Below are 26,442 nucleotides of genomic sequence, written 5' to 3'. Positions count from 1 at the left end.
CTTTAATAATAATAATAATAATAATAATAATAACACAACATACAACCACTGTGTTACGTTTCAGATAAACAGTACAGCAAGAATTTTCTCGCAACTGGATAAACTTATAAAATCTTTTGAAATGTGTGCTGCTAAATGTAGATGTGGAAATACTACATAACACATCACAGTGAAATATTTTATTGTAAATCAAGTGAATTAAGAAAATGTCATTCTACAGTACTATTTAAAATAGCTTACTATGTATACGTGGTACATGCTATGTTTAATGTACTGTAGGTTTTACTGCAGCTGATCATGTGATGAAAGACACCTTTTCTCTGATTCCAAAATTTTGTGACCTTAATTCAGAAGCCACCTGTACTTATAGCTTTAGAAGGCAGTTCGGGTTTGGGAAAAGTTATTCCAGCGAGGCTCAACTTGGAGGATTCCAGCAAGGAATAGCAGATATTTTAGATTCTGGAGGTCAAATGAACTGCATCGTTATTGATCTAGGGTAGAACATGAGAGACTACTGACAAAACTGAGGGCTGCTGGACTGGACAAAAGTGTGTTTAAATGGCTGGCTAAATTTCTAGCAAACAGAACTTGGAGAATTAGAGTAGGTGAAGGATTGTCTGATGCTGTTATGATTAAGAGAGTGCTACCCCAAGGCTGTATCATTGTACCATTATGTTTTATATATATATATGTCAGTGATATAAGTAAAGAACTGGAATCAGAGATAAGGCTTTTTGCAGATGATGTTATACTGTGTAGAGTAGTAAATAAGATACAGGAATGTGAGTGACTGCAAAAAGATCTCAACAAAGTTGTGAGATGGACAGCAGGCAATGATATAAGGGGCAGTCAAATTCAAACCAAACACCTGCCATAAAACACATTCCGCATGAAAGGTGGCAACACTGTTGTTATGTATCGATACTGCTATCGCTGTGGAAGGAGAACTGCATAGTGATAACTCACAGGTGCACGCAGTTGTTGGGTTATGTCTTTACTGGTGCGCAGACTGATCTAATAGGTTCGTCCAGCTGTAGAAATAGAGGCAAGCAAAGAAATGCAGAGAAGTGTGGCTCGTTTTCTGGTAGCTGAGGGTGCTGGAGTACACGAAACTCATCGTCGCATGTTTGCTGTGTATGGCGAACACTGCATATCCATGATAAGTGTGCATGAGTGGCATAGGAGATTCTGAGAAGGGTGCACATCAGTGCAAGACAATGCACGCCCAGAACAGACCCATAGAGCTATTACTCCTGATGTGATATATTGGATTGATGGTCTTATCCGGGAAAAACGACAAATCACTGGAGCAACTTGTTGGATTGACATGTGCTTGTTAGTCACAACTAAACTTCAAGCATGAAAAGCACTACAAAATTCTCTTCTGAGTAATGTATGAGATAAAGGTTACTCACTGATTTCAATGAAGTACGAATAAAAATAGAATCTCTAAAATATGATCTATATGAATTTTGTACAATTCATATTTTCAAGAGTTCCACTGATATACACATGTAGCAATATACTGTAATTCAGAAATTAGTTAACATGTTTGGTATTCCTTCTATTAGAACAGAAGTTGAAGGTTTAGAGATCACTTTAAATGTCACCCAGCTGGTAAAACTTACTCAATGATTTCTTCCAAGCATAGTTTATACATAGTCTAAAAGTGGAAGTTTTTTAAAATTACTGGTACCTTAATATATGTCATTAAAAATGCATTATTGTTCTATTACTTGATTTTGTGTCATTTTGAGGAGATACTGTATCTCATCAGGCTATTAATATTTACTGAAAATATTAAAGAATATACAAACAATTCCTAAGAATGTTCACGTAATGAAAAATAAAAGGCATTCACTTAGACCACATCACTCAAAAGAATATATTTAGAGTAAATCTTCCACTAAATATAATTTCCTTGAAGAAAACTATTGCAAATTTGCTATTGCACTGCAAATTCTAGCATTACTATGCAAAGTAAAGACAACATTTTAATCTATTTTTCTTATAACTTAGGAGAATATATTTCAACACTAACCATCTTCCAAAGTTTCTGTAATTACAGGTTCTGAAGTGGGACCATCACCTTTACTATTGAATGCTTGCACGACAATGCTGTACTTGGTGAACTTTTCAAGCCCTGTCAGTCTGAAGTCTCCTGGCAAGTCTCCGATCACAGCGACTCGTGTGAAGTTGTAAGGCTCTTTCTCGGCTCTGCAAAGGAGTAGCCGTGCAAGTTATGTTACTGAAAATAGAACAGTTTAGAGGTCAAATGGAACAAAATAGTTCACACTTGTTACCATGCACTGTAGATAGGGTGACCATTATTCCTGCTCAGGGAAAGATTTTTGAGCAGAACAAGCAAAGTGGAGCTCAATTAAAATTTTGAAAGAGGTTTATGCCTCAGTCACAAGCTATTGGAAACAAATATTGTACATATTCCTTGGTGTGGGGATTAAAATAATTTGTTCAGCAAATTGATATTTTAAAAGAATTATCACCCTGAAAGAAACTCACCCCTCATAGACTAGTGCTGCAGGGCTCTCCACCGCTAGCATCTCAGAAACATAATAATTCATGAGTCACCGCACCCATGCAACTTGAGAATTAGTTTATTTCCTTCTTTCCATTGTCTTTTTTCTCCATTCTGAATTTGATGTTGTTTAGGGCATCCACCAAATAGTGTTTTGTACTGGCTATGTTTAACACAGTGTTTACTAACTTAAGCTTATAGAAATGTAAGATGGTTAAAGACAGGCTTAATATAATTTTATGGGGACACATTTTTGACTTATTACGGTACTTCTGAATTTTACTTCAATTTTTAAAAGGCTCATAATAATTTCTCTAATATTAAAAAATATACCTTGAAGAAACTTATTTTTTTAAATTAAAATGTTTATTCCAAGACTCATAAACTGTTATGGTAGATATTTCATGCTTAGAAACACAAACAATGTTGTAAACTCTTACCTTTTCAGAAAATGAAACATTAAAAAACAATTAAGACTTTGAATTTGCACAGAACAAAATGTTAACATTAACTTCTGCAGCCTATCATATATCTTATGTTTAAATTAATTGAAACCTCAGCAACAAATTTTCTTCTAGCAAACCTCTCCCAAACGTACAATGCTAGCTGCACTACTGTTCTGTTGCAGATACCTGTCAGTTATATTTTTCACTAGACAGGATCTTTCAAAAAGATTTTGTGTGTCTTACCAACATTACAAAATCCACAGTATGAAAGTTTTGAATTGATTTTAATTTAACATTTAACAGATGTTTAACAGTGGATACTAGAGGTCTACCTCTCACTCCAAACCAGATATTCCTCATACTTGAAAATATTCATTGAACAAACTATCCATGCCATTAATAAACATTCAACAGTTATTTTCATGTTCATATTCCCAAAATACCAGACATTTTTTAACCCTGCAGTACTGTACTCGGGATATAATTGCAAAATCAGGACTGTCCGGGGTAATTCTAGGTGCATGTAAGCCTAGCTAATGATAACATGTAGCATCACTAAATAGTAGCTAATCATCCCTGTTTTTCTGCTTCATGGCTAAATGCTGGCCTCTGGTCCAATGGAGTTCCGGGTTCGGTTACAGCAGGGTTGAGGATTTTAACTTTAGGTGTGTGTGCCATATTCAGCATTAGATATTATTCAAGGTAAGGCCCCATCCTCACAGATCCGCAGGTCTTTCAGAGGCCATGCACCATTACTATAATCCCTGCTAAAATTTTGTGGGTACACAGAAATGAGAAATAATGACATGGATGACTTTGCATACTATATATGAACAAACACAGAAAAGCAATAAAATACAACAGAATTTACTACTCAGTTTCTATGGCCTCTTTCCTTTTTGAATCTGTTTTATCAGTTAGTTAAATAAATGTTCATGGATATAGAGATGTGTCAAACTCAACATGGAAGGATTTGAATTAATGAATAAGAGTTCATTCCCCTTGAAATTTGCATTTAAAATTTGAAGGAAATAACTGGATAAAAGGCATCTTGTACATTCTTAATAATTAGGGTTGCTGTATGCCAGGATTTCACAGACAAGCCACAATTTTCCAGAGTAAGAAAATTGTCTGGACCAAAAAGGCAAAAATTTATATTATTTTATTGTGGTTATTTAGAATTTTTGTAACAAAGGTATATCTCTGATCATGAAGGTATAAATTACTATTTGCCTTCACTGCAGCAATATTGCTATGATTGTGTCTCTGGGGAGCTGTACACTGAACTGCTCATAATAGGCATAATGTGAATTAATGTAAGGTGTGTTTTGTCGTATGTCTGCCCAATGGACAGAAAAAAGGAGCAGATTAACACAAACACTATGTAATTGGAATGCTGCAAGTACAATGCAACGTTAAACATGTAAGTAGTACAGAGTTTCAGTGGCTCATTCAGAATCAAACCAAGTTCCTTTCTTCTGTTCTTGATTCTGAGAAGTACGAGAGGTATACAAGCGGTTAGAGCAATATAAGTACACATTTTTTTGGTTATACATGTTCTCATCATTGAAGTAGATACAAACATTATTTCCTTTAGGATAAATACCGTTTAATCCTGAAAACCACCCGCACTTTTTTCCCCAGAATATTGGTTCTAAATCTTGGGTGCGGGCCGTATTTAAGCCATTCATTCTCGTAAATATTTACTACGTTTACATGGAGTATTGAAATAGATCTGAATACGGTTACCGTACTCAATATACCACATATAAAGGGACATTCAGGTCTTATTGTGTTTTAGTTGCGTTCTAGAAAACAACATTGATTTTTTCTCAATACGGTTATAGTGGCATGTAAACGTGAAATGTAAGGTAATGAAATATGGTAAATCAAAGAATATGGGTAAATATGCGGTAAATATGAAAGCTGCTACTGCAAATGCTCGATCGTCATTTGTTTCACAAGTGTTGCTGGCATGCTGGGTGCGCGAATAGCTGATCTCGCGGGATATCGTACTTTGCGAGATTCGAGACTGTTGGTACGGAAGTCTTATCTCGCTCACATTCCAGTTCCGTATCTGTCCCATGAAAGTGTCTCGATAGTAAGTGATGGATTAAAAACGGCGTCTGTGGTCACTTACTGTGCGTGAGAAACTTAAAATTGTAAGCAAAGCTGAAATATACGGAAACCGTGCCGCTGGCAGAAAGTACTATATTGATGAATCATGTTTTCGTGATTGTTGGAAGAAGAAGGAAAAACTTCTAAAAAGTAATGGCGATCGCAGAGCATTCCGCAGGCGGAGTGCAGTGTTCCAGGAAATTGAAGAACGACTCCACAAATTTGTGATAGATAAACGTGAGTTAGGATATGGTGTTTCTAGTGAAATGTGTCAATTGAAAGCACTAGAGATCTCAAAAGAACTCAAAACACAGGGTTTTACTGCAAGCCGCGGATGGATCCGAAACTTTTATTGGAGAAAGGGATTGTGCATTTAGAGACGTACGTCTGTTTCACAACGTCTCCCTGGGGCGCATGAAGAAAAATTAATGGCCTCTCAACGTCACATTATTCATCTGAGGAAGCAAAATTCTTATTCGCTGTTGCAAATTGGGAATGCTGACCAGACACATGTCTATTTTGAAATGCCGTTGGAAAATACAGTGGATAAGAAGGGTTCTAAAAGTGTAACCATCAGAACAGGTGGTAACGAAAAGCAACGATGCACGGTAATGTTGTGCACATTAGCGGATGGAACCAAACTCCCTCCATATGTGGTACTGAAAAGGAAAGCACTTCCGAAAGGAAACATGCCGTCCGGTGTTATTGTAAGAACACATGAGTCCGGCTGGATGGACAGTGCATTAGTTGCGGACTGGGTGAAATGCATTTGGCTACGTTGCCCAGGAGCGTTGTTACGGAAACGAAACATGCTTGTGTTAGACAGTTAGGCTACCAAAGACATACAACTGACGCCGTAAAAGATATGATGAGGAATAGAAAAACCGACCTTGCGATAATTCCCGGAAGACTCACTTCTATTCTACAGCCGTTGGATATGTGCGTGAACCGGCCTTTCAAAACTGCAATGAAACACTTGTACACCATAAGGATGTCTGATGGAGATCACGCGTTAACTCCTAAAGGATGAGTGAAGAGGCCTGAAGTGGGACTAATATGCAGCTGGATCAAGACCGCATGGGCGCACATTCCCAACGATCTAGTGTTCAAAAGCTTTAAGAAACGTGGAATTTCAAATTCAGTGGACGGTAGTGAGGACGACTATTAGCAGAAAGAATCCAGCGACGAAATTTCCTATGGTGAAACTTCAGATGACAACGGTGAAATGTGAATGATCTGAGTATTGGACCGATTTTATTCATGATTTCTGTGATGATTTTATTAATTGTTAGCTGTTTGAATTTATATTTGTGGTATATTTGAAGAAAATAAAATAGGTACCGGTATGTAAGTTAATGGATTTTTTATTTTTTTTCCGTATTTTGCCGTCTCAAATTTAGGGTGCGGTCTTATTCGGTGGCGGGTGGTATTCGGGATTATATGGTACTTTCTTGAATCGGACATACTAATAGGTAAATTATATCCTGGTTTTGGACTCTTAAATTGTGATTCTGTCCTGGTTTTGAACTTTTAGATTATGGCAAGCCTATTAATAATACAGTTTTAAAGATGCTTTAAATTTAACTGTGGCACTGAGTACCCCACATACTGAATGAAAATTTGCTTAAAGCATTCTGCTGTATTAGATTTTATATTCACACTGTAACACTTATGGAAGAACTGCTTAATGGACATACAAGAAATATTTATTTTCAGAAGCCATACTTTCAACAATAAGAAAATAAAGGAAACAATGCCTGATCTTTCTCACTGATTTGTCCAACATTCTTCTCTCAACAATCTCTGCAAACATGACATATGACTCAGACTTGCTTTGCTCCGTTGGCCGGCCGAGTGGCCGCCAACTAAAATGTCTTAGGTTGCCAAGCACGGGCTCACACCCTGCCGGCGGGTGAACAGGTCTCTTCACCATTCATCATCATATCTCTACTTCGTCTGCTGCCGAGGCCGGCAGGACCGTACAAGAGGTGTACGACACAACATTCTCACTCATTATGAAACACACAAACCTTACACATTCACAACAAACCAGAGTGGTTTAATTTTTCATGTTCTTAGACCTGGGGCACAAATTATGCTTTCCGGATGTGCAGCTAATTGCCAGATGAAGTTGCTTAGGCATATCAATTCCAGGCAGATCTGTAATGGTTTTCTGCATTATTTTGGGTGTTCAGAATTGTTCAGTCTTTCTATCATAAAAAAACCCCCTAAGTTTCCTGTCCAGAGTTAAATTGAAAGAATCTTTAAGATTGTATTATTAATAGGGTTGCCATAATCTAAAAGTCTGAAACCAGGATGTTGTCTCAATTTAAGAGTACAAAACCAGGACATAATTTACCTATTAGTATTTAGCATGTAAGACAGCATTTCTCATAAAAGATATAACATTAATATGTTTGTATCTACTTCGTCCAACTCGTTGGCTGAATGGTCAGCATACTGGCCTTCGGTTCAGAGGGTTGCGGGTTCGATTCCCGGCCTGGTTGGGGATTTTAATCATTTCTGATTAGTTCCTCTGGCTTGGGAACACAACACTACCAACCACCACAGAATCACGCAATAGTGATTACATTCCTCCATATCGGGTTGGCGTCAGGAATGGCATCTGGCCGTAAAACAGGGCCAAAACCCACGCAGTTCACACCCGCGACCCCACACGTGTGGGAAAAAGCAGTAGGAAAAGAAGAAGAAGATGTTTGTATCTACTTCAGTGATGAGAACATATACTACAGTAGGCCTACTATAAAATGTGTACTTATATTGCTCTAAGCATTCGTATACCTCTTGTATGTCTCAGAGGCAAGAACAGAACAAGGAAACTTTGTGTGATTTTGAATGAACCTATGAAACTCTCTACTACTTACATGCTTCATTGTGTTGTACTTTCATCATTGCATTTACAGATGTTAATGTTAATCTGCTCCTTTCTTCTGTCCATTGACAGACTTAAGACAAAGCACTCTCTCTACATTCATTCACATTATAATGACAATAGAGGAAAAATATCACACAATTTTGAGCAGTTCAGAGTACTGTTCCACAAAAACACAATCATTGCAATATTATTTTTTTTTTTTTTTTGGTAGGGGCTTTACGTCGCACCGACACAGATAGGTCTTATGGCGACGATGGGATAGGAAAGGCTTAGGAGTTGGAAGGAAGCGGCCGTGGCCTTAATTAAGGTACAGCCCCAGCATTTGCCTGGTGTGAAAATGGGAAACCACGGAAAACCATTTTCAGGGCTGCCGATAGTGGGATTCGAACCTACTATCTCCCGGATGCAAGCTCACAGCCGCGCGCCTCTACGCGCACGGCCAACTCGCCCGGTCATTGCAATACTGCTGCAGTGAAAGCAAGTAGTAATGTGCACCTTCATATCTTGTACCTTTGTTCTTGATGACTTTTAGATTTTTGGTGACAAATTTAAATTATTGCCTGAAGCTGACTTACAAAAATTCTAAATAACTACGTTAAAATAGGGTGGACTTTTGCCTTTTCAGCCTGTGTTGGTTTTCAATACCATCTATTTTTCATATGTGGTATTTTTCTATGTTTCTCATTTGCTCTATTTTTGTCATTGCCTATTGCTAATATGTCACCAGTCCAGTGTTGCATTTTAGTTCAAATGATTACACAGTGTGTTTTGACAGTTTTATTTACTTTTGTGACTATGATTCAGCCAGTCAGATTCAGTTAAATTTTATTTATTTATTTATTTATTTATTTATTTATTTATTCTAAAAGGTTATTAATTACTAAATAGAAGATGCAACACCTGATTTAATTTGGGTGTTAAAACTTAAAGTATATACTAATTCAACCTTGCATGGGCAGTTTTTATTGAAGATTATTATTATTATTATTATTATAATTTTTTTTGTGAGGTACTTACCTCATCAGAGAAACTCGAAAGAAAATTTCACTATTAATGAAATACAATCTGAAATGTTGCAGAATGAATACACCCAATTAGCTTGCAATTGATTTTGTTGTTGTTTAACTTTGATTGTTTACATTTTCAGTGAGTCAATCATAGTTAGCTATAGAATTTTGTTGTAAATAAAAAGGCTCTTTAAGTCTTTATGAATAAATCGTGACATCACTGGTTATTTGTTTTATGAGTTTGCTGTGTTTTATTTCATTTAGCTTTAGTGTATTAACAAACCAAATTTTCTTTTAAATACTATGTACTGTACTATAAATGTTTTAGGGATTTGATAATAATATAGCCTATATTCTGTTTCATCTACATTTTTCAGTAAAATATGAATTATCCTTGTCATTAGTTTGTTCGATATCACGGTTCTGATTAACTAGAATGTCAGTAAAATTTATTCATTCCTGTTGATCATAACCCAAAATAGGCAGGATGAAAATTCCTTGTTCATTCGTGTTGTTCAGCACACGATACTTAATAAAGAGTACGATACCCTTGGGCACTTCAAAGACTTTGAATTAAATGGCATGTCTTTGCAGGAATCATCATAAACAGTAGCAGCAGTAACAACCACAATTACAGAGCAAAACCATAACAAGAATTTGAAGGTTGAATTACCATAATATGAGTAGTTACATTTTCAATTCAAACGTTTTTTAAAATAAATTTTTATACCAGGTCATCTTGAATGGTGGTCACCCTATCAGAATAAAGAAATGTTTACTTACCCTGATTTACGAAAGCCTATACTGTACCCCAGAAGTTCCCCATTCCATAATTCCCGGTCAGGTGCTTGCCAAGTGATGCGAAGTTGTTGTGCACCCATAGGCTCAACAGCAACTTGTTGGGGAGCACCAGATGGAACTTCACTTTCTGTTGTTCCCTGTGGCAAGAAGAATGGCATTTGTAAAGTTAGGAAATGTTGAATTTCAGACTTGGAAATGCTCCATGTACACACATGAAACCCTCAAGAACAGAAATCAAAGTCTTGTGTTACGAGTTATCTTGAGTAGTTGTGCTACTGAAAAGAGACATAACTACATGCCACTGGATTGCTTGATGAACTCCCCCCCCTCCAAACCACATGGCACTACAGCCCTTGAAGCGCCTTGGCCTACCAAGCGACCGCTGCTCAGTCCGAAGTCCTGGAGATTACGAGGTGTCATGTGGTCAGCACGACGGATCATCTCGGCCATTATTCTTGGCTTTCTAGACCGGGGCCGCTATCTCACCGTTAGATAGCGCCTCAATTCTAATCATGTAGGCTGAGTGGATCTCGAACCAGCCTTCAGGTCTAGGTAAAAATCCCTGGCCTGGCCTGGCATGGAATTGAACCCGGGGCCTCCGGGTAAGAGACAGGCACACTACCCCTATACCATGGGGCTGGTTCAGGCTTGATGGACATCAACTCATATAATTTACTGTGAATAGTTAATACTGCAAGGTATTATATCATCGAGGAACTCAGTGAAAGCAGTAACTTAAACAATAGAACACATTTTATGTTAGTTACTTCTCATTACATTCAAAATACAAATATTTCTGAGATATATTTTATTGGGGAGCAGTTAATTATGTTTCAAAGTATGAGAATTTTTTGAGAAATTTTTCACATTATGATCACATATCCTTTGCACATCTACTGTATTTTTCAGCTGTTGCCTGTTTTCAGGTTACATACAACAGATCGTCTATCATACCACTCTTCTTCTGCAAGCCATTGCCTTTCCATGGTTTTAGTAAGAGTTCTTCCTCTCCACCTGGGTCTTACTCTGCATCTTACTGCCTGTGAAAGCTTGCAAAAAACATGCTGTGGTCATCACTATTCTTCCATTTGTTATGTTTGTGTGTAACATAACTAAGCATTCATTCTTTGAATATGAAAATTTTTTCTGCGTTCAGTTCAGCTCTTATGTGATCATTCATAAGTTGGTGTATATACATAGTTCTCAAAATACAATCAAATCAATCACTACTGATCGGCATTGAGGGCAGTCGCCCAGGTGGCAGATTCCCCATCTGTTGTTTTCCTAGCCTTTTCTGAAATGATTCTGAAATTGGAAATTTATTGAACATCCCCCCTGGTAAGTTATTCCAGTCCCTAACTCTTCTTCCTGTGAATGAATATTTGCCCCAATTTGTCCCCTTGAATTCCATCTTTTCTTCATACTGTGATCTTTCCTACTTTAAAGACACCACTCAAACTCATTTGTCTACTAATGTCATTACATTCCACCTCTCCACTGCCAGCTTGGAACAAACCACTTAGTCAAGCAGCTCGCCTCCTTTCTCCCAAGTCTTCCCAGCCAGAACATTATAACATTTTTTTAATGCTACTCTTTTGTCGGAAATCACCCAGAACAAATCGAGCTGCTTTTCTTTGGATTTTTTCCACTTCATGATTCAAGTAATTCTGGTGAGGGGTCCCATACACTGGAACCGTACTCAATTTGGGGTCTTACCAGAGACTTATATGCCCTCTCTTCACATCCTTACTACAACCCATAAACACCCTCATAACCATGTGCTGAGATCAATACCCTTTATTTACAATCTCATCTATGTGACTACCCTAATGAAGATCTTTCCGTATATTAACACCTAGGTACTTTCAGAGATCCCCATAAGGAACTTTTACCCCATCAATGCAACAATTAAAATTGAGAGGACCTTTCCTATTTGTGAAACTCACAACCTCACTTTTAACCCCGTTTATCATCATAACATTGCCTGTTGTCCATTTCACAACATTATGGAGGTCATTTTGCAGTTGCTAACAATCTTGTAACTTATTTATTACTCTATACAAAATAACATAATCTGCAAAAGGCTTTATCTCTGATTCCACTTCTTTACTCATATCATTTATGTGTGTAACATCTGGTATGGGTCCCAGCTCAGGGTTACGAGTGAAGACCTCAATGGCATCTATGGCAGAGAAGGTGGACTTCAGTATGGTGGAGATGGCGGAAGAGGCAAACCTATAGCATCTGTACTCCAGAGGAGCGGCTAAGAAGGTGTCTGACTCCATGCTAGGGGGGGCCTATTTTGAACCTGGCAGTAGGTATAAAATGCCTTTTGGTGTAGCGAGCCCTTCGTAACAATAGCCTATATGGATAAAGCAGATATGGTACCTCGGAGAATGTTAGGGCGTCCCCTACTGAAGAAAGTGGAGAGGAACTATATTTGCCCATACCCGGCTACAGCTGGATAAAGGGAAATGATGATGATGATGATGAAGAAAACATAAAGGTCCAATAATACTGCCTTGAGTAATTCCCCTCTTAATTATTACATAGTCAGATAAAGCCTCACCTACTCTAATTCTCTGAGATCTATTTTCTGGAAATATAGCAACCCATTCAGTCACCTCTTTGTCTAGTCCATTTGCACTCAATTTTGCCAGTAGTCTCCCATGATCCACCCTATCAAATGCCTTAGACAGGTAAATCACAATACAGTCCATTTGACCTCCTGAATCCAAGATATCTGCCCTTTCCTCCCTCCCGTGACTCTGTTCCACCTGTCTTTTCCTATCCTCTACTGTACATTTCCCTTCCTCCTACTTCCACACTTCTCAGCAACAGTCCCTGTTCCTCATCTTACCTTTGTTGTTCTACCTGCAGTGACTCATACTGATTTCTCACAGACATCTGTCCTGAATTCTGATCCTGAATTGTGCCCTTAGGCTGTAATCTCCTTCCCCTTAGAGCATTAGGCCACATGTCTTCTACAATTCCTCCCTGTCCTTCCCATGTCCCTTTTACACCTACTATATCTTGTACATTGTTCGAGGGAGGCCTACCCTTCCTTCCTGTCTTCTGAGAGAATCCTAATTATCTCCTTCAAACTCTCCAACCCCTCCTTCATACTCCTTAATGCGTGGCCACTCCCACAGTTGCTACACTTGCACTCCTTAACCATTCTTTATGGAAAAATGAAAAGGAAAGTAAAAATACAATTTTTGTGTGCAAGAAAAAAGAAAGAAAAGGAATATTGTCTAGGATAGTACACAAAGATCACACGACAATAAGGTAATTAATATACTACTACACTACAATACTACTTATGTACCATATGACCATATTACAGTCAAAATATCATCATTTTACGTTATAGGAATATTTGAATATACCAACAAGCAGAGCCCGAACCTCGTGTCTTAGGGGGAGGCGAACCTCGTAGCACAAGCTGCAGTCCCTGTGGTTACTCATGTAAATCCCAGTGTAAAGCATGCTTTATTTTGAACATATTTGTGAAGACCCTGGGAATTGCTTTCCCAAGTGAGTCAGAGAAAGAGAAGGAAGATTGTGAGAAAGAGACAAAGATGTTTGAATTTGTTATGTGGAGCCAGTAGTGCCAATAACACATAGTCAAATCTGAGCACTCCAGGTCTGGTAGCATGCTAATTAGAGATGTTATTTCTACACAAGTGCAAGTTTCAGTGAAAAAAACTGGAAAATATTGATTGGATTTTGGAGCACTATTTGCACCCTAGTGGTGACAAGTAGGTATGTTGAAGGTTTTTCTTAGTTGAATTCAAACAGCCATTGGAGAGACGCGACTGGTACACAAAGATCTTCTATTATGAACGCGGGAATGTACTGAGCCCAACGGAAACTGGAAATACTATAAAGGGAAGGCTTCTGAATGAGCTTGAGTGTTTCGCTGACAGACTGGTGTGAAGTGCATGTCACTCATATCAAACCTCTAGACAAAGTGCCTCTAAAAATGTTATTAGAAAGTCACATTTAGGGAGTAGACTAGCTTGCCTGAGCATTTACAGTGAGAGAATAATTAAACTAACTAGATCGATTTCTTCAATCTAGTGCAGTGTGCATGTGTTAACTGCCATACGGACTTGTTGTGACTGGGTATCATACCTGTAATAGGCACTACTCATGGTTGGACTGATATAATAAGTCAATTGTATCTGGCCTAGGTCGTGGCATTGTATGCAAGTACTGTACATACAAGGCAGTGAAGAGGTGTGTCACACTGCATCATCCAGGTTGCAGGACCCGCCGAGGATCAAAGAAGAAGATGGCATCTGTAATGGTGTTCTAAGGAGTCGAGTGTGAGACTTCAGGATCCAGTGTAAACAGCGCTAGAATGTGCTAACTCCACACCGCAGCCCTGGACGGTGCACTGAGACAATGACAGATGGTTTCAGGTAAGTTGTACTGCATATAAGCATGACTTGTAGCTAAGGATTTGACTCAGGGCCATTATCAGTAATGTAAATACTAAATATCTCACTTTCAATGATATAGGCATGTTTATTTCAAGTGTAGGTTAAATAATTTAGCTCGGGGCTGACCACCTGCCAGCCAAGTGTTTTATTAGCTTTGCTTTAGATGGTATGAGGATAATGATGTAGTTTGTGGTTAGTACATGTTTTTGAAAGTAGATTTTTATGCGCCATGTGGTGCAAGTTTTACGTTGATGTCAAAGTCTTCAGAATGAGTTGGAGGTCAACTTACCTCCAGAGTTTCAAACAGGGAACCCGGTATTGTAGACGACGTAGTTAATGATGTTGGGATGTGCATGTTTATGCATGGGGAATATTTTTCAGCCTGCAGCGAGAGCAGAGAGATATTTACACCGTTGTAACTCAGTGGGGGTCTTTTATATAATCTCACGACAGACTAAACCATAGCCATGTGGGAGATGCAAACCTAGTAAGGGTAGATGCATGGCCGTGAAGTTCCGAAGTGTGTGAGTGATACTGCAGTGAGATATTTGTGAAAATAGCCTGAGGAGGCTTAGGTGTGAGAATAGGCCAAGTGAGAGCCTGGATGTGAACCTGAATATTCTAGATACGAGGCCGTGAGGAGCCATAAATAGGGTATGCTATCCTCATATGAGATGAGTAATATGTATTTGAGTATGGGCTGATGAGTGGCCTAGATTCGGAATAGTATGGGACACAATTTGGTGTGTCGTAACAAGACTCATGTATATGTCAGAGAGCTTCCGGCCTGACCATGTGTATTGAAAGGTGAGTCTTGTTTCTGAAAGCAGTGCAGAGAAATGGCCTGTTGATCCAATGACGTATTTATGCAGGTATAGACTTGGTGAAGGGTGACTGAGCTACAAATGAATGAACCTGGTGTACACACAAATCCCGTTATCCCACCCAAGGAAATGTTAGTCTGTTAGCCTGGAAAAGATTTGTTATTGATGTTCTCTCCACAGGTGACCTAGAGTTGCTAACTTTAACTGGCAACACTCCACTGTTGTACGCATGACAGTTGATGTCCAAAGCCATAGAGATGTTGGGTTCAAGACCTAAGCCCAGATGATGACATCACGTGTACAGTATATATTTGTTTTCCTTTTCAGGTTATGTTTATTTTATACTTTGTGCATGTTTGTCCAATGTGTGTATTTGTCTGTTGTTATTGTGTGAATCGTTGTTTAAGGGGATTACAGCACGAGCTGATTTTGAGGTTGTAAAGTTTTATCTCTCTCCAGTTTGTTCCGGGGCAGACCCCGTGATTGTAAATTCAGTGTCTCTTGTGGGTATATGCCAGTCCCAAGCAAGGGTTTGTTGTATTTGTTTACTGACTAGTTTGGATTAATTTAATCAAGCTGAGAAGTGCGAATCTATAAATATAATTTCACTTTAAGAGACGATTCAGTTTGAGGCTACGTACCATGCATAGTTTAATTTATTTGAAGCTCCATCAAAACTCAGTAACACCATCGTATTCCAACAATGATTGTAATTTGGGTTTGTGACCCATATTTATATTTGAATCAGTGATGGCAAATGTTATACTGTAATATATTTCTGTAAATTAATTTATTTTGTTGGTAAAAAACCTTTCCACCCATTTATTTCTTCAAATTCTCATTTACGAATATGTATTCTAGAACCGGTCCTATGATTTTAAGTAAATTTTAGATAGACCTTTTGATCCATGTTTTTATTTCTGAATGTACCATGCAGCGTCTCGTCTGAGCTAGGCCAAGTAATGACAGGGGAAGATACACTTGGTCGTACTGTATATTTATCCTACAACACACTAACAGGATAAAAGCAATACACAAGGATTATACAGTTCTAAACTGCAGTTAAGCCTATCCTAATTACAATAAAATAATTTTAGCAAGAGAGTTTCTAAAGTTACTTCTACTATACTACATAAATATGGTATTTGACAATAATAGAATAAGCTTGCTAATTTCTAATAGGATACTACAATACACTACAATAAGTTTAAACTGCATTCAGACATATCCTAATTACAATATGTCACTGCTAAGCAAAAACAGAAATTAAAATTGTAAGTTTGAAATTCACAAGAACTACCCAAAAATCACCAAAAAGTCTAAACGCATAGACAGATTATTATTAGTACTATTTTATCCTACTATGCTCTAATAGATACACACGAAAAATACACATAAATATAGCAGGCAAGGTACTATCCAATATACCGTATCTACACTACATTTCTCAACTGCATTGTGGTTATATGATTTTTACAGCTGGTAGATTACTATTATTTTCCCTACTACACGGGACAGAGAATAAAAGTGTCCTTAAATGCTGCAATGTAAGCAACCCCTTTTATCTGCCTCAATCTGATTTTTATGTATTATGTACTGAACCATGGATTTGAGTGTGAGATACCTGTTTGAACTTTCTAATTTTCCTTTATTAGACTACAAAAGGAAAACTTCCTTCTCGAAAACTTGGAACAGTGCTGTTGACATGTCAGCATTCGTGGAGGAAAGCTTCTCAATCCAGAGGAGGCAGTAGCAACCAATGTCTAGTAGTGTTTGATTTGATTGTTCCCTGATGACGTACATATTGTTTTTTCTCTGTATGTCGGGTATTCTTAACCATTTCAGATCATCTTATTCATTTACTAAGAATATCAGAAATGATGCATAATATCGAAGGGTCACGGCATTTTTTCTTAGCAGTTCATCTGACAGGCCCATACGAAACTTGGTAGAATAATATCTCAACATATTCTGAATGATTACAATACACCAGAAAAGAAAAAGGAAGAAAAAATGACCAAATTGTCCCCATTGAGTTTCAGTACAGTCCCTTGCCTTTCTGAATTGTAGATCTCCAACAGACAGTTTTGGGAATGCCACTGCAGATATCTGCTAATAATTTTAGAGACCATTGTATAGGTATGGTAGTAGGTGTATATTGTCCACAAATCTTCCCACTTGAGTATAGAAATGACTTGTTCATGCATTGCTGAGTCTATGTCAGTGGTAAGTATTCACAGAGGAGAGTGATCGGTCTGTCTAAATCTTCTCCAATCTCATTGTCTTAACAACCTATATGTGTAGGTATGTTAGTTCTGCTTGGAAGTTACTGGACTGGTGGCTGCCATTTTATTTCTCAGTAGTGTTTTTAATGACATGAACTGTTTCTGGTGTTCATACAGCTCAGGATGTTGTTCCATCATCTCTTTCACAAATAATCTACTAACATAATCTTCTTGTTAAAGCTCTTCTTAACCTTACGCCAATTTGGTTGCAAATGTGAAACATATTGAAATTCTTCAGAGAGATTTTGTGAGGGAATTTTGCATAGAGTCATATTTAACAGAAGAGAGACCTACGTATTTCCAGCATGTGATGATTTATTAGTTAAGAAAACCAATACCCAGTGGGGTTCAAGCACTGTAAATGATAGTAAAAGAGGGAGCCTGAGCAACTCTCGGGCACCTTGTTCACTATGTTAATAGAAAATGCTTTTTGCACCCTCAATGGATTGGAACATCGAAACTGTCTGAACACAAAGAATAAAAAGATTCTAGAGAAAAATTGGTCTGTTACAGACAGAATAGGTGTTTACAAATTATTAATAAGGCAAAATAATCATAATCTATTGACAAACAATACTTTTGATTTCAAAGATTTTCTTATAAAATGAAAGCAACATATGGAGATGGTGGATACAATCACTTACCAAAAAGTGTTGCATTCACTAATGGCTGAGCAATACTGGAAAACTACTCACATGTAGTACATCACTTGGAGCACTCATCCCAAGTTGATTCTCCGCGTAAAGGCGGAAGTGATAAGTGGTAGCTGGTCGCAAGCCGGTGACAAGCATGACACTTTTATCTCCTCCCACTACCTTTTGGGGATTATGTTCATGCCAAACGTCTAAATTGAGAACAAGAGGATACATTAATTAATAACTCATGTACATTACTTATACCATTACCATATATATATTTCATATTTGATTCCATATTGACATCAACTATTCAATTAATTGAGAGATGTCCTTGTCGCAATTTTCAGTACAATAGAATCAGTGAGTGTTAGATCACTAAAACATTAAACACATTAAAGAGAGTAGTACATGTTGTGTCCCATAATATGGGATATCTTCAGCTATGTACAATATGGGACTAATTGGTACTTGATTAAAATTAACCTTAATCTACAAAAATGAAGAGGGGAATTTTAGTCCCTTTATGTTTTTGGCATACATGTAACAACAACTATTAATGTTGCTGTTAAAAAGTGGTATTCACACACTGTACTATTTTTTGGCAATTTAAAATACACTGGATTGAGCAAGTCGCCGTGTGGTTTGGGTCACATAGCTATCAGCTTGCATTCGGGAGATAGTGTGTTCAAACCCCACTGTCAGCAGCCCTTAAACAGTTTTTTGTGATTTCCCATTTTCACACCATGCAAATGCTGGGGCTGTACCTTAATCAAGGCTACTGTCGCTTCCTTCCCACCCCTAGTTCTCTCCTGTCCCATCGTTGCCATAATACCTATCTGTGTTGGTGCGATATAAAGCAGATTGTTAACATTTTCAACACTGTGCCCGTATGCGATACGGGCAAACTGCTTTCACAGTTGGGGACGGCGCCCGTATACCATACGTGATTTTTGCCTAAAGCACTTGATGTGCCAGCTGCTGAGCACACCAAATCTATCAGCCTGTTAGCTGTGTTACTGTACAAACGTGTCCTCATGCCGGCTCAATGATAGTGATATCTTGGATCCTTTATTAGGAGAAGCAGGTTCAGAAATACTGTAGATGAGCATGATGAAGACTGCTTATGAACAAGATCACATATTAAGTGACAGTTTGGGCAAGGCTTTTATTTGTTACATCACTTTCAAATGCAAGTTTTTATCTGCATTATTTTACTTATAATAAAAACGATAGAAATACATCACCTCTCCAGAAATTTGGGCTTATTTTTTTCATTTACATGAAGAGATGCAGGCTGATGATTCACCTGTATCATGAAAAGAAAGTAATGTAGATGGTGGTGCAAAGAGTGCAAGGTTGGACTGTGCATTATCCAATGTTTTCAGGGCTACAATACCAAAACAAACTATTCGTAAATAAGTAAATTTTGTATTTCAAATATAATTGTGGCTTAAGTAGCCCCAGTAAATTATTCATTTTCATTGTTTGAGCAGGCTTATTGGTATAAATTGAATGTAAACGTTTTTTCTGAACTATTTTGAAGGTTCTTCATAAGGCTACTTATAATTAAATTACTTTTGACATGTACTTCCTGATTAACATCTTCATTTTGGGTGGCCGAATCCTTCATATAATACAAAAATCAGGTACATACTATGTTTCGCTGTTGTGCAATAATGTATTAAAATTCAGGAAAAATGTTGAAAGTGTTGAAGAAAAGTATGCTGGAGAACATAAAAACTAGAACTTAAATTAAGTACATAATTATAATCAGTTCATATTAAAAAGCCTTATAAGTAGAGTAAGTGGGAGATTCGGCCGCCTCCACCTCCGGCTCTCTGGAGAAGCCTCCTCCCCCACCTTCTCCTCATGCTCTCGGGAGAGGCCTCCTCCTCACGCTGGCTAAGAGCACGACCCTAACCTCACATCCGCCATCTTGGAGGGGCTTAACCTAACTGTTTATGCGTAAGAGAGCTAGCCTAACCTCACAGAAGGGCCTAACCTCAGTTTTACGGCCGGATGCTCTTCCTGACGCCCAAGAGAGTGAGCTTAACATTACATCTGCTACCTTGGAGGGGCTTATCCTAACTTTTGACGCACAAGAGAGCAAGCCTAAACTCATGGAAGGGCCTAACCTCAGTTTTACAGCTGGATGCCCTTCCCGACGCCAATTGCACAAGATGGTGGCTATACATGGCTCCTTATGAGACACCGCCTAACCTCACATCCACTATCTTAGAGGGGCTTAACCTATCTTTTAATGCACAAGACAGCAAGCCTAACCTCATAGAAGGGCCTAACCTCAGTTTTACGGCCGGATGCCCTTCTCGACGCCAATTGCACAAGATGGCGGCTATACATGACTCCTTATGAGATGCCTTAAGGGTGCTTACGCAAGGTGGTGGCTTCAAGATGGCTGCTATACAGAGGCTCTTATGAGACTCCCTTGGGATGCTTGCTTGTGCAAGATGGTGGCTATACATGACTCCTTATGAGACTCCTTAAGGGTGCTTGCGCAAGATGGCGGCTGCTCTTATGAGACGGCTTAAGGGTGCTTGCACAAGATGGCTGCTGCTCTTATGAGACGCCGTAAGGATGCTTGCGCAAGATGACGGACACAAGATGGCGGCTATACACGGCTCCTTATGAGACACCTTAAGGGTGCTTGCGCAAGATGGCTGCTGCTCTTATCAAGAAAGCTAGCTTAGAGGCTAACGTGCCGTGCAGGTTCGATTATTTAAATTTGGAGCTTAAATGCGAAATGTTAAATATCTCGAAAACGGTGCGTCGTAGAGCAAAACGGACAAATTTTTTCTGCCCAATACGTAGGTTCGCAGTATAAGGAACATGATAGCATAAGAAAAAAAGTAGTCTAATGATGAGATCAACGGTTCGGCTCCTACTTAGGTCCTTTGGCATGGACAGCTTTCTTATTCTACAAGATGGCGGCTATACATGCTTCTTATGAGACTGCTTAAGGGTGCTTGCACAAGATGGCTGCTGCTTTTATGAGATGCCCTAGGGATGCTTGCTCAAGATAGCGGACACAAAATGGCGGCTATACATAGCTTCTTATGAGACCTCTTAAGGGTGCTTGCACAAGATGACTGCTGCTCTTATGAGACGCCCTAGTGATGCTTGCGCAAGATGGCAGCGACAAGATAGCGGCTATACACAGCTCCTTATGAGGCGGTCTAGGGGTGCTCGCACAAGATGGCGGTTATACACAGGCTCTTATGAAGAAAGCTAGCTTAGAGGCTACTGCGCAAGATGGCGGCTGCTGTCATGCATGCGGTAGAGGGCAATTTGAAATTCCACGTGCTCTTCAAAGCTACGTTCTTTTTGACAGCGGCCATCTTTAATCAACAGAGCACCGTGCTGCCATCTTTAGCTACTACCTTTGAAATGTGGTGGCGGCAATGTCCACGTGACAGCTGTCATCCGCCATCTTTAATCAACAGAGCACCGTGCTGCCATCTTTAGCTACTACCTTTGAAATGTGGTGGCGGCAATTTGAAAAATTCTACGTGGTTTTGATAGCTGTCGACCAAAATCTTTAAACAACAACGCATCGTGCTGCTATCTTTACGACACTAAACCTCATCCTTATAGATGTGGTGGTGGGTAATTTAAGTTCCATGTGCTTTTTGGACAGCTCCCATCTTTAATCAACAGAGCATAGTGCTGCTATCTTTACAGCACTAAACCTCATACCTTTGAAATGTGATGGCGGGTAATATAAAACATTCTACGTGCTTTTTTGACAGCTTTCATCTTTAAACAATGGCGGCTATACATAGGCTGTTAAGGTCTCATCCTCCTCCTCCGCCTCCTATGTCAAGGCATAGCTTTATATCTCTATCGATCAAGTTTAAACCTGCATCGCGAAGGCAAGAGTGTGGAGCGATAAGATTATTGTGCATGTTTAGACTTGCAGATCACACAAGAAACATAAGACTAGAATTAAACACTGTACTCGATGTCGTTAACAACATGCGTTCAGAACATTGTTTGATGTGTTCAGATCACTACATAAGCGATCAAGACTAGAATCGAACACTGTACTCGATACAATATGTGTTCAGAACATGTCAGGAGATACCTTTTTCCTAAGAAGATCAGATCACAAAAGAAGTGATTAAGACTAGAATCGAACACTGTACTCGATGTCGTTAACTTCAACATTTGATCAGAACATTGATTGATGAGTTCAGAACACTAAATAAGTGATTAAAACATAACAAGACTAGAATAGAACACTGTATTCGATACAACATGTGTTGATAACATGTCAGGGGATACCTTCGTTCTAAGAAGATGCATTCGAACAGAGAAAAAAGTAAGAATTCTTTACAGCTTATGCAATAAAGTGGCTGTTATAACGTCCTCCTCCTCTTCTCGCTCGGCTAAGGCATAGCTTTATCGAACATACAACGCGATCTTATGCATAAGGCAGTGCACATACTGCGTAGCCAACTCGCTCGGTAAACGATAATATGAATACAACAAAAGTACAACTTCAAATGATTTACCTTCTATCATTTGTCTTGTGCGAAAATAAAAAACTACAGAAAAAACTATACTGCGTAGCCAACTCGCTCTGTAAACGCTAATCTGATTTAGTTACAATAGAAAAACATAGATTCAAACCCTATTCTATTATCGCAAACACGGAAAGTGAAATTAAAAAGAACGATTGGTGCTATAAGAAATACATTGGCTACATTTAAGTCCCTAGCAGTCGAACAAGTTATCGCATAAACATGTAACATGAAATATCGGTCAATCTGTTGGCATGGGTTACAAGCATGTAGCTCGTGCGGAAAGTAAAATTAAACAGAACGCTAGTGCTATAAGAAATACACTGCTTACATTTAAGTCCCTAGCTGTTGAACAAGTTATCACATAAACATGTAACATGAAATATCGGTTCGGAAACATATTGTTTCAATCTGTTAGCATGGGTTACAAGCTTATGCGGAAAGTAAAAATTAAACAGAACGCCTAGTGCTATAAGAAATACGCTGCTTACATTTAACAAGTTATCGCATAAACATGTGACATGAAATGTCGGTTCGGAAACATATTATTTCAATCTGTTGGCATGGGTTACAAGCATGTAGCTTGTGCAGGAGAGGACTACTATGCAAAATGCTGAACCGAAAAAATAATCGTGCTACACACATGATAGGGGATGGAACCCAGAGGTTACGTCTTATCATAAGTGCAAAAGGATTAAAGGACTCTTCCTCCACCTCCTCTTCCTCCTAGGGCTAATGGGCTAAAGAGCTAACGGGCTAAAGGGCCAAAGGGCTTCTCCACCACCTCAGCACGCCCTCCTCCCGGAAGGAGTTAGCTGAAGTTGGTACATTTTTAATAGCAGCAACACCCTCATCGATTGTTATCAGCAAGAACGCTTCTACTTTGTTAAGTGTAGCAAATTAATCTCTATTGGTAATTGGTTTTGTGTTCAGAACCGAAGACATTCATACCACACATAACAGGGAATGGAACCCAGGGGTCAGAATTACCTATAAGAATCCCCGACCTATTATTGGTGCGATGAGTCGCGTTTTCCTAACAGAAATCAGTATCTGCTTGATTGTTTTAAGTGTTTGGATTTTAAATTCCGCGCTATCACATGCATAAGGTGGCAGCCTTGAGGTTTACCATACTGGGTAATTTTAATAGAAGTTCTGTATCATGATATTTCAGTTTCATGAATACGCTAGCCCTTGTGAGACTGTTACAGGGATGGGAATTATAGACAGAAATAGGTTAGAATGCAAACATATTCGAACAAGGCCACTTCGCAATTATATCTGTGAATTGCATTAATTTTAGGTGTTCTGATAGTTCAGATTACTAATATTGCAAATCTCACTTTAGAACCGTTGTGCGGTGGAAGACAAATGCGCCTTGATTAAAAACGTTTGCATTCTAACTTATTTGTGTCTATAAATCCCATCCCTAATTATGACTTTTCACTGCAGTGAACAATGTGCAATAGTATAAATCTTTTAATTCTACATTTTAGTTTACCATAATTTACTTTGTTACTACAACATACATACAAGTGTTTTGTTTATATAGCAATTTAACTGTCATAATGTATAGTAAATTAGTTGTCGCACCTGTCATGATAGATTACGTTGGTGAGTTGAGGATCATTTGAGGCTCTAAATTGGAGCTGGAGACCAGCACAGGTACAGTGCGTTTGCTTAAGGTTGGGGCAAGGAGAAATCTCGCTAGCCACAGGCGGGCTTGAGAAGCGCCAGTCAAGGACGAGAAGGCAGCAGTTGTAAGCCAGCTAGTTGTGCAGTGTGTGTGTGTGTGTGTAATGCCATGGTTAGAAATGTAACAGGTTAAATATCCGCTTGTACGTGTGCAGAAAGTTTTATGTACGATACATATGTAAAATCAGAGTCATGTAGAGAGGTGCGCAGACAATTTGCAGTGAAATATCCGTGTGCAGCAATTCCGGACAGAGAAACTGTAAGACGACTTATTAATAAACTAAGGACAAGAGAATCGCTAAATGCTTCAATTCCTAAGCGAAAAAGAAGACTATTGACGGAGGACAAAATTGGTGAAATCAGTGCATCATTCACATGCTCTCTGAATAAATCTCTAAGACGTGTTTCACAGGAAGTCAGTGTTTCAAAAACATCCGTTTTTACTGCCACTAGACTTGTAAATTTAAAAATATATAGAATGCATATAATGCATGAATTATGGCCAAGAGATGATGAAAAACGAGTTCAGTTTCGTAATTGGATGTTACAGAGTATTGTGGACAGTAGTGTGGATCCTCATTTAATAACTTTTTCTGATGAGGCACGGTTTCATCTACGAGGACATGTTTCCTCACAGAACAATAAGTATTGGAGTACATATAATCCCCATTTAATTCATGAGGTTCCATTGCATGACGAAAAAATTGGTGTTTGGTGCGCCGTTACAGCGAAGTGAATTATTGGGCCCATTTGTTTTCAGGATACAATAAATGCACAAAAATATCTCACAATATTTTTCCAAATGTTATCAGATTTGGAGAAATTTTATGGGTATTTCCAACAAGGTTCAGCAACAGCCCATACGGCTCATGAACGAATTAACTGACGTGTTTGGAGAAAGGATCATTTCACAGTGTGTGATTTCTGTTTGTGGGGAACACTAAAAATAATGGTTATAGGGATAATCCGCACAACATAGATGAATGGAAGGAGAATATAAGAGAAATTGGGAAAATTACCGAACAAGAACTTACTCGTGTGAACCGTAATTTTATTAAACGATGTCAGAACTGTGTGGCAGCAGACTGACATCACTTCCAACATCACCTATAACAAAGTAAATACTGTGAAAACTAATTAATTAATTAATTAATTAATTAATTACTTAATGTGTCTTGGTAGCACTGTAATACACACAGCGGAAGCATACAGACAGCTGATTCACGCCCGATAGCGTAGCTAGTACCCGGCAAGTGATGCTTCGATCTTGACCTGCACGTCTCAAGCCCGCAAGTGGCTAGTGCCAGGCAAGCGAGGTTTCTCCCGGCCCCACCCGTAAATGAACGCACTGTACTTTCTCTTAGGAATTTGACTGTTTAGCATTAATCGATTTCTGAATAGGATGGTATCTATATTGGTTTCTATAAATTATCTGGATCCGTACAATATTCAAGCAAATTTAATAACCCAATTGTAGAAATGGTAAAAATCTTGAACTACTGTTCACCTTCAACTTTCACCTAGTCTGAGTTTCAAGACAAGTCATCTACTCAAATCTCAGCATGATCTCTATGTATTTTTTTGAAGAATTTGAATTATTCACTGTGAGACTGTTTTTCCTAATTCTATAAATTCCTCAGCACTTACCTTGCTCATTACACATTATGATACTTGACACAGCTTGAGAAGTGACCTCACTGCATACAGCATAATTTTTGACCTGGATTAAAAAGAATTTCTTCTGATTTAATCTGTATTTCTGGAAAATGCTGTCTCATCCTTCTCTACAGATTTTTCAGTCACAGATTTTTTCATGAGAAAGATATACTTAAAAAATGGGGAATTTTCTAAACATCCACAGTCACTCCAAATGAGAGGAAGAAAAATGAAAGTGAATGTAGTACAAGATAGGGGACTGGAGACTTAGCACTTCCAGTTTTGGTGGAAGTAAAAATCTATGATCCAACCAACCTGCCAAGGTGACTGCTGCCTAGCCAGATGACCTGCTGATGTTGGAGTGTCATATGGTCAGCGTAACAACATCCTCATGTGTACTACTTGACTTTCATGACAGAGTCCCTTGTCTCTCGTATCAGACAGCTTCTCAGTTGGCCTCATGAGGCTGATTGAACCCTATTCCAGCCCACTGTTCAGAATTAAAATCTTGGATTACAAAGGAACTGAAACCGGAGGCCTTCGAGTAAGAG

At 38.6% G+C, this 26,442-nt stretch overlaps 1 protein-coding gene across 1 annotated transcript in view; it reads right to left on the bottom strand.

Moving 5' to 3' along the window:
* Positions 1-26,442, bottom strand: part of LOC136863709 (cell adhesion molecule Dscam2) — a 1,676,531-nt gene that overhangs the window by 242,309 nt on the left and 1,407,780 nt on the right. Inside the window, exons 18-21 of the mRNA XM_068226050.1 lie at positions 18,057-18,205; positions 9,787-9,941; positions 8,230-8,237; positions 2,042-2,215 (exon numbers count right to left, since the gene is read on the bottom strand). Coding sequence (XP_068082151.1) covers positions 2,042-2,215; positions 8,230-8,237; positions 9,787-9,941; positions 18,057-18,205 — 486 coding nt within the window. The remainder of the gene's footprint in view (positions 1-2,041; positions 2,216-8,229; positions 8,238-9,786; positions 9,942-18,056; positions 18,206-26,442) is intronic.

Source organism: Anabrus simplex, chromosome 2 (genome assembly GCF_040414725.1).
Source record: "Anabrus simplex isolate iqAnaSimp1 chromosome 2, ASM4041472v1, whole genome shotgun sequence".
In the NCBI taxonomy this organism is placed as follows: domain Eukaryota; kingdom Metazoa; phylum Arthropoda; class Insecta; order Orthoptera; family Tettigoniidae; genus Anabrus; species Anabrus simplex.
The sequence above is the reverse complement of the archived record's forward strand: the minus strand, read 5'-3'. Positions and strand labels throughout refer to the sequence as shown.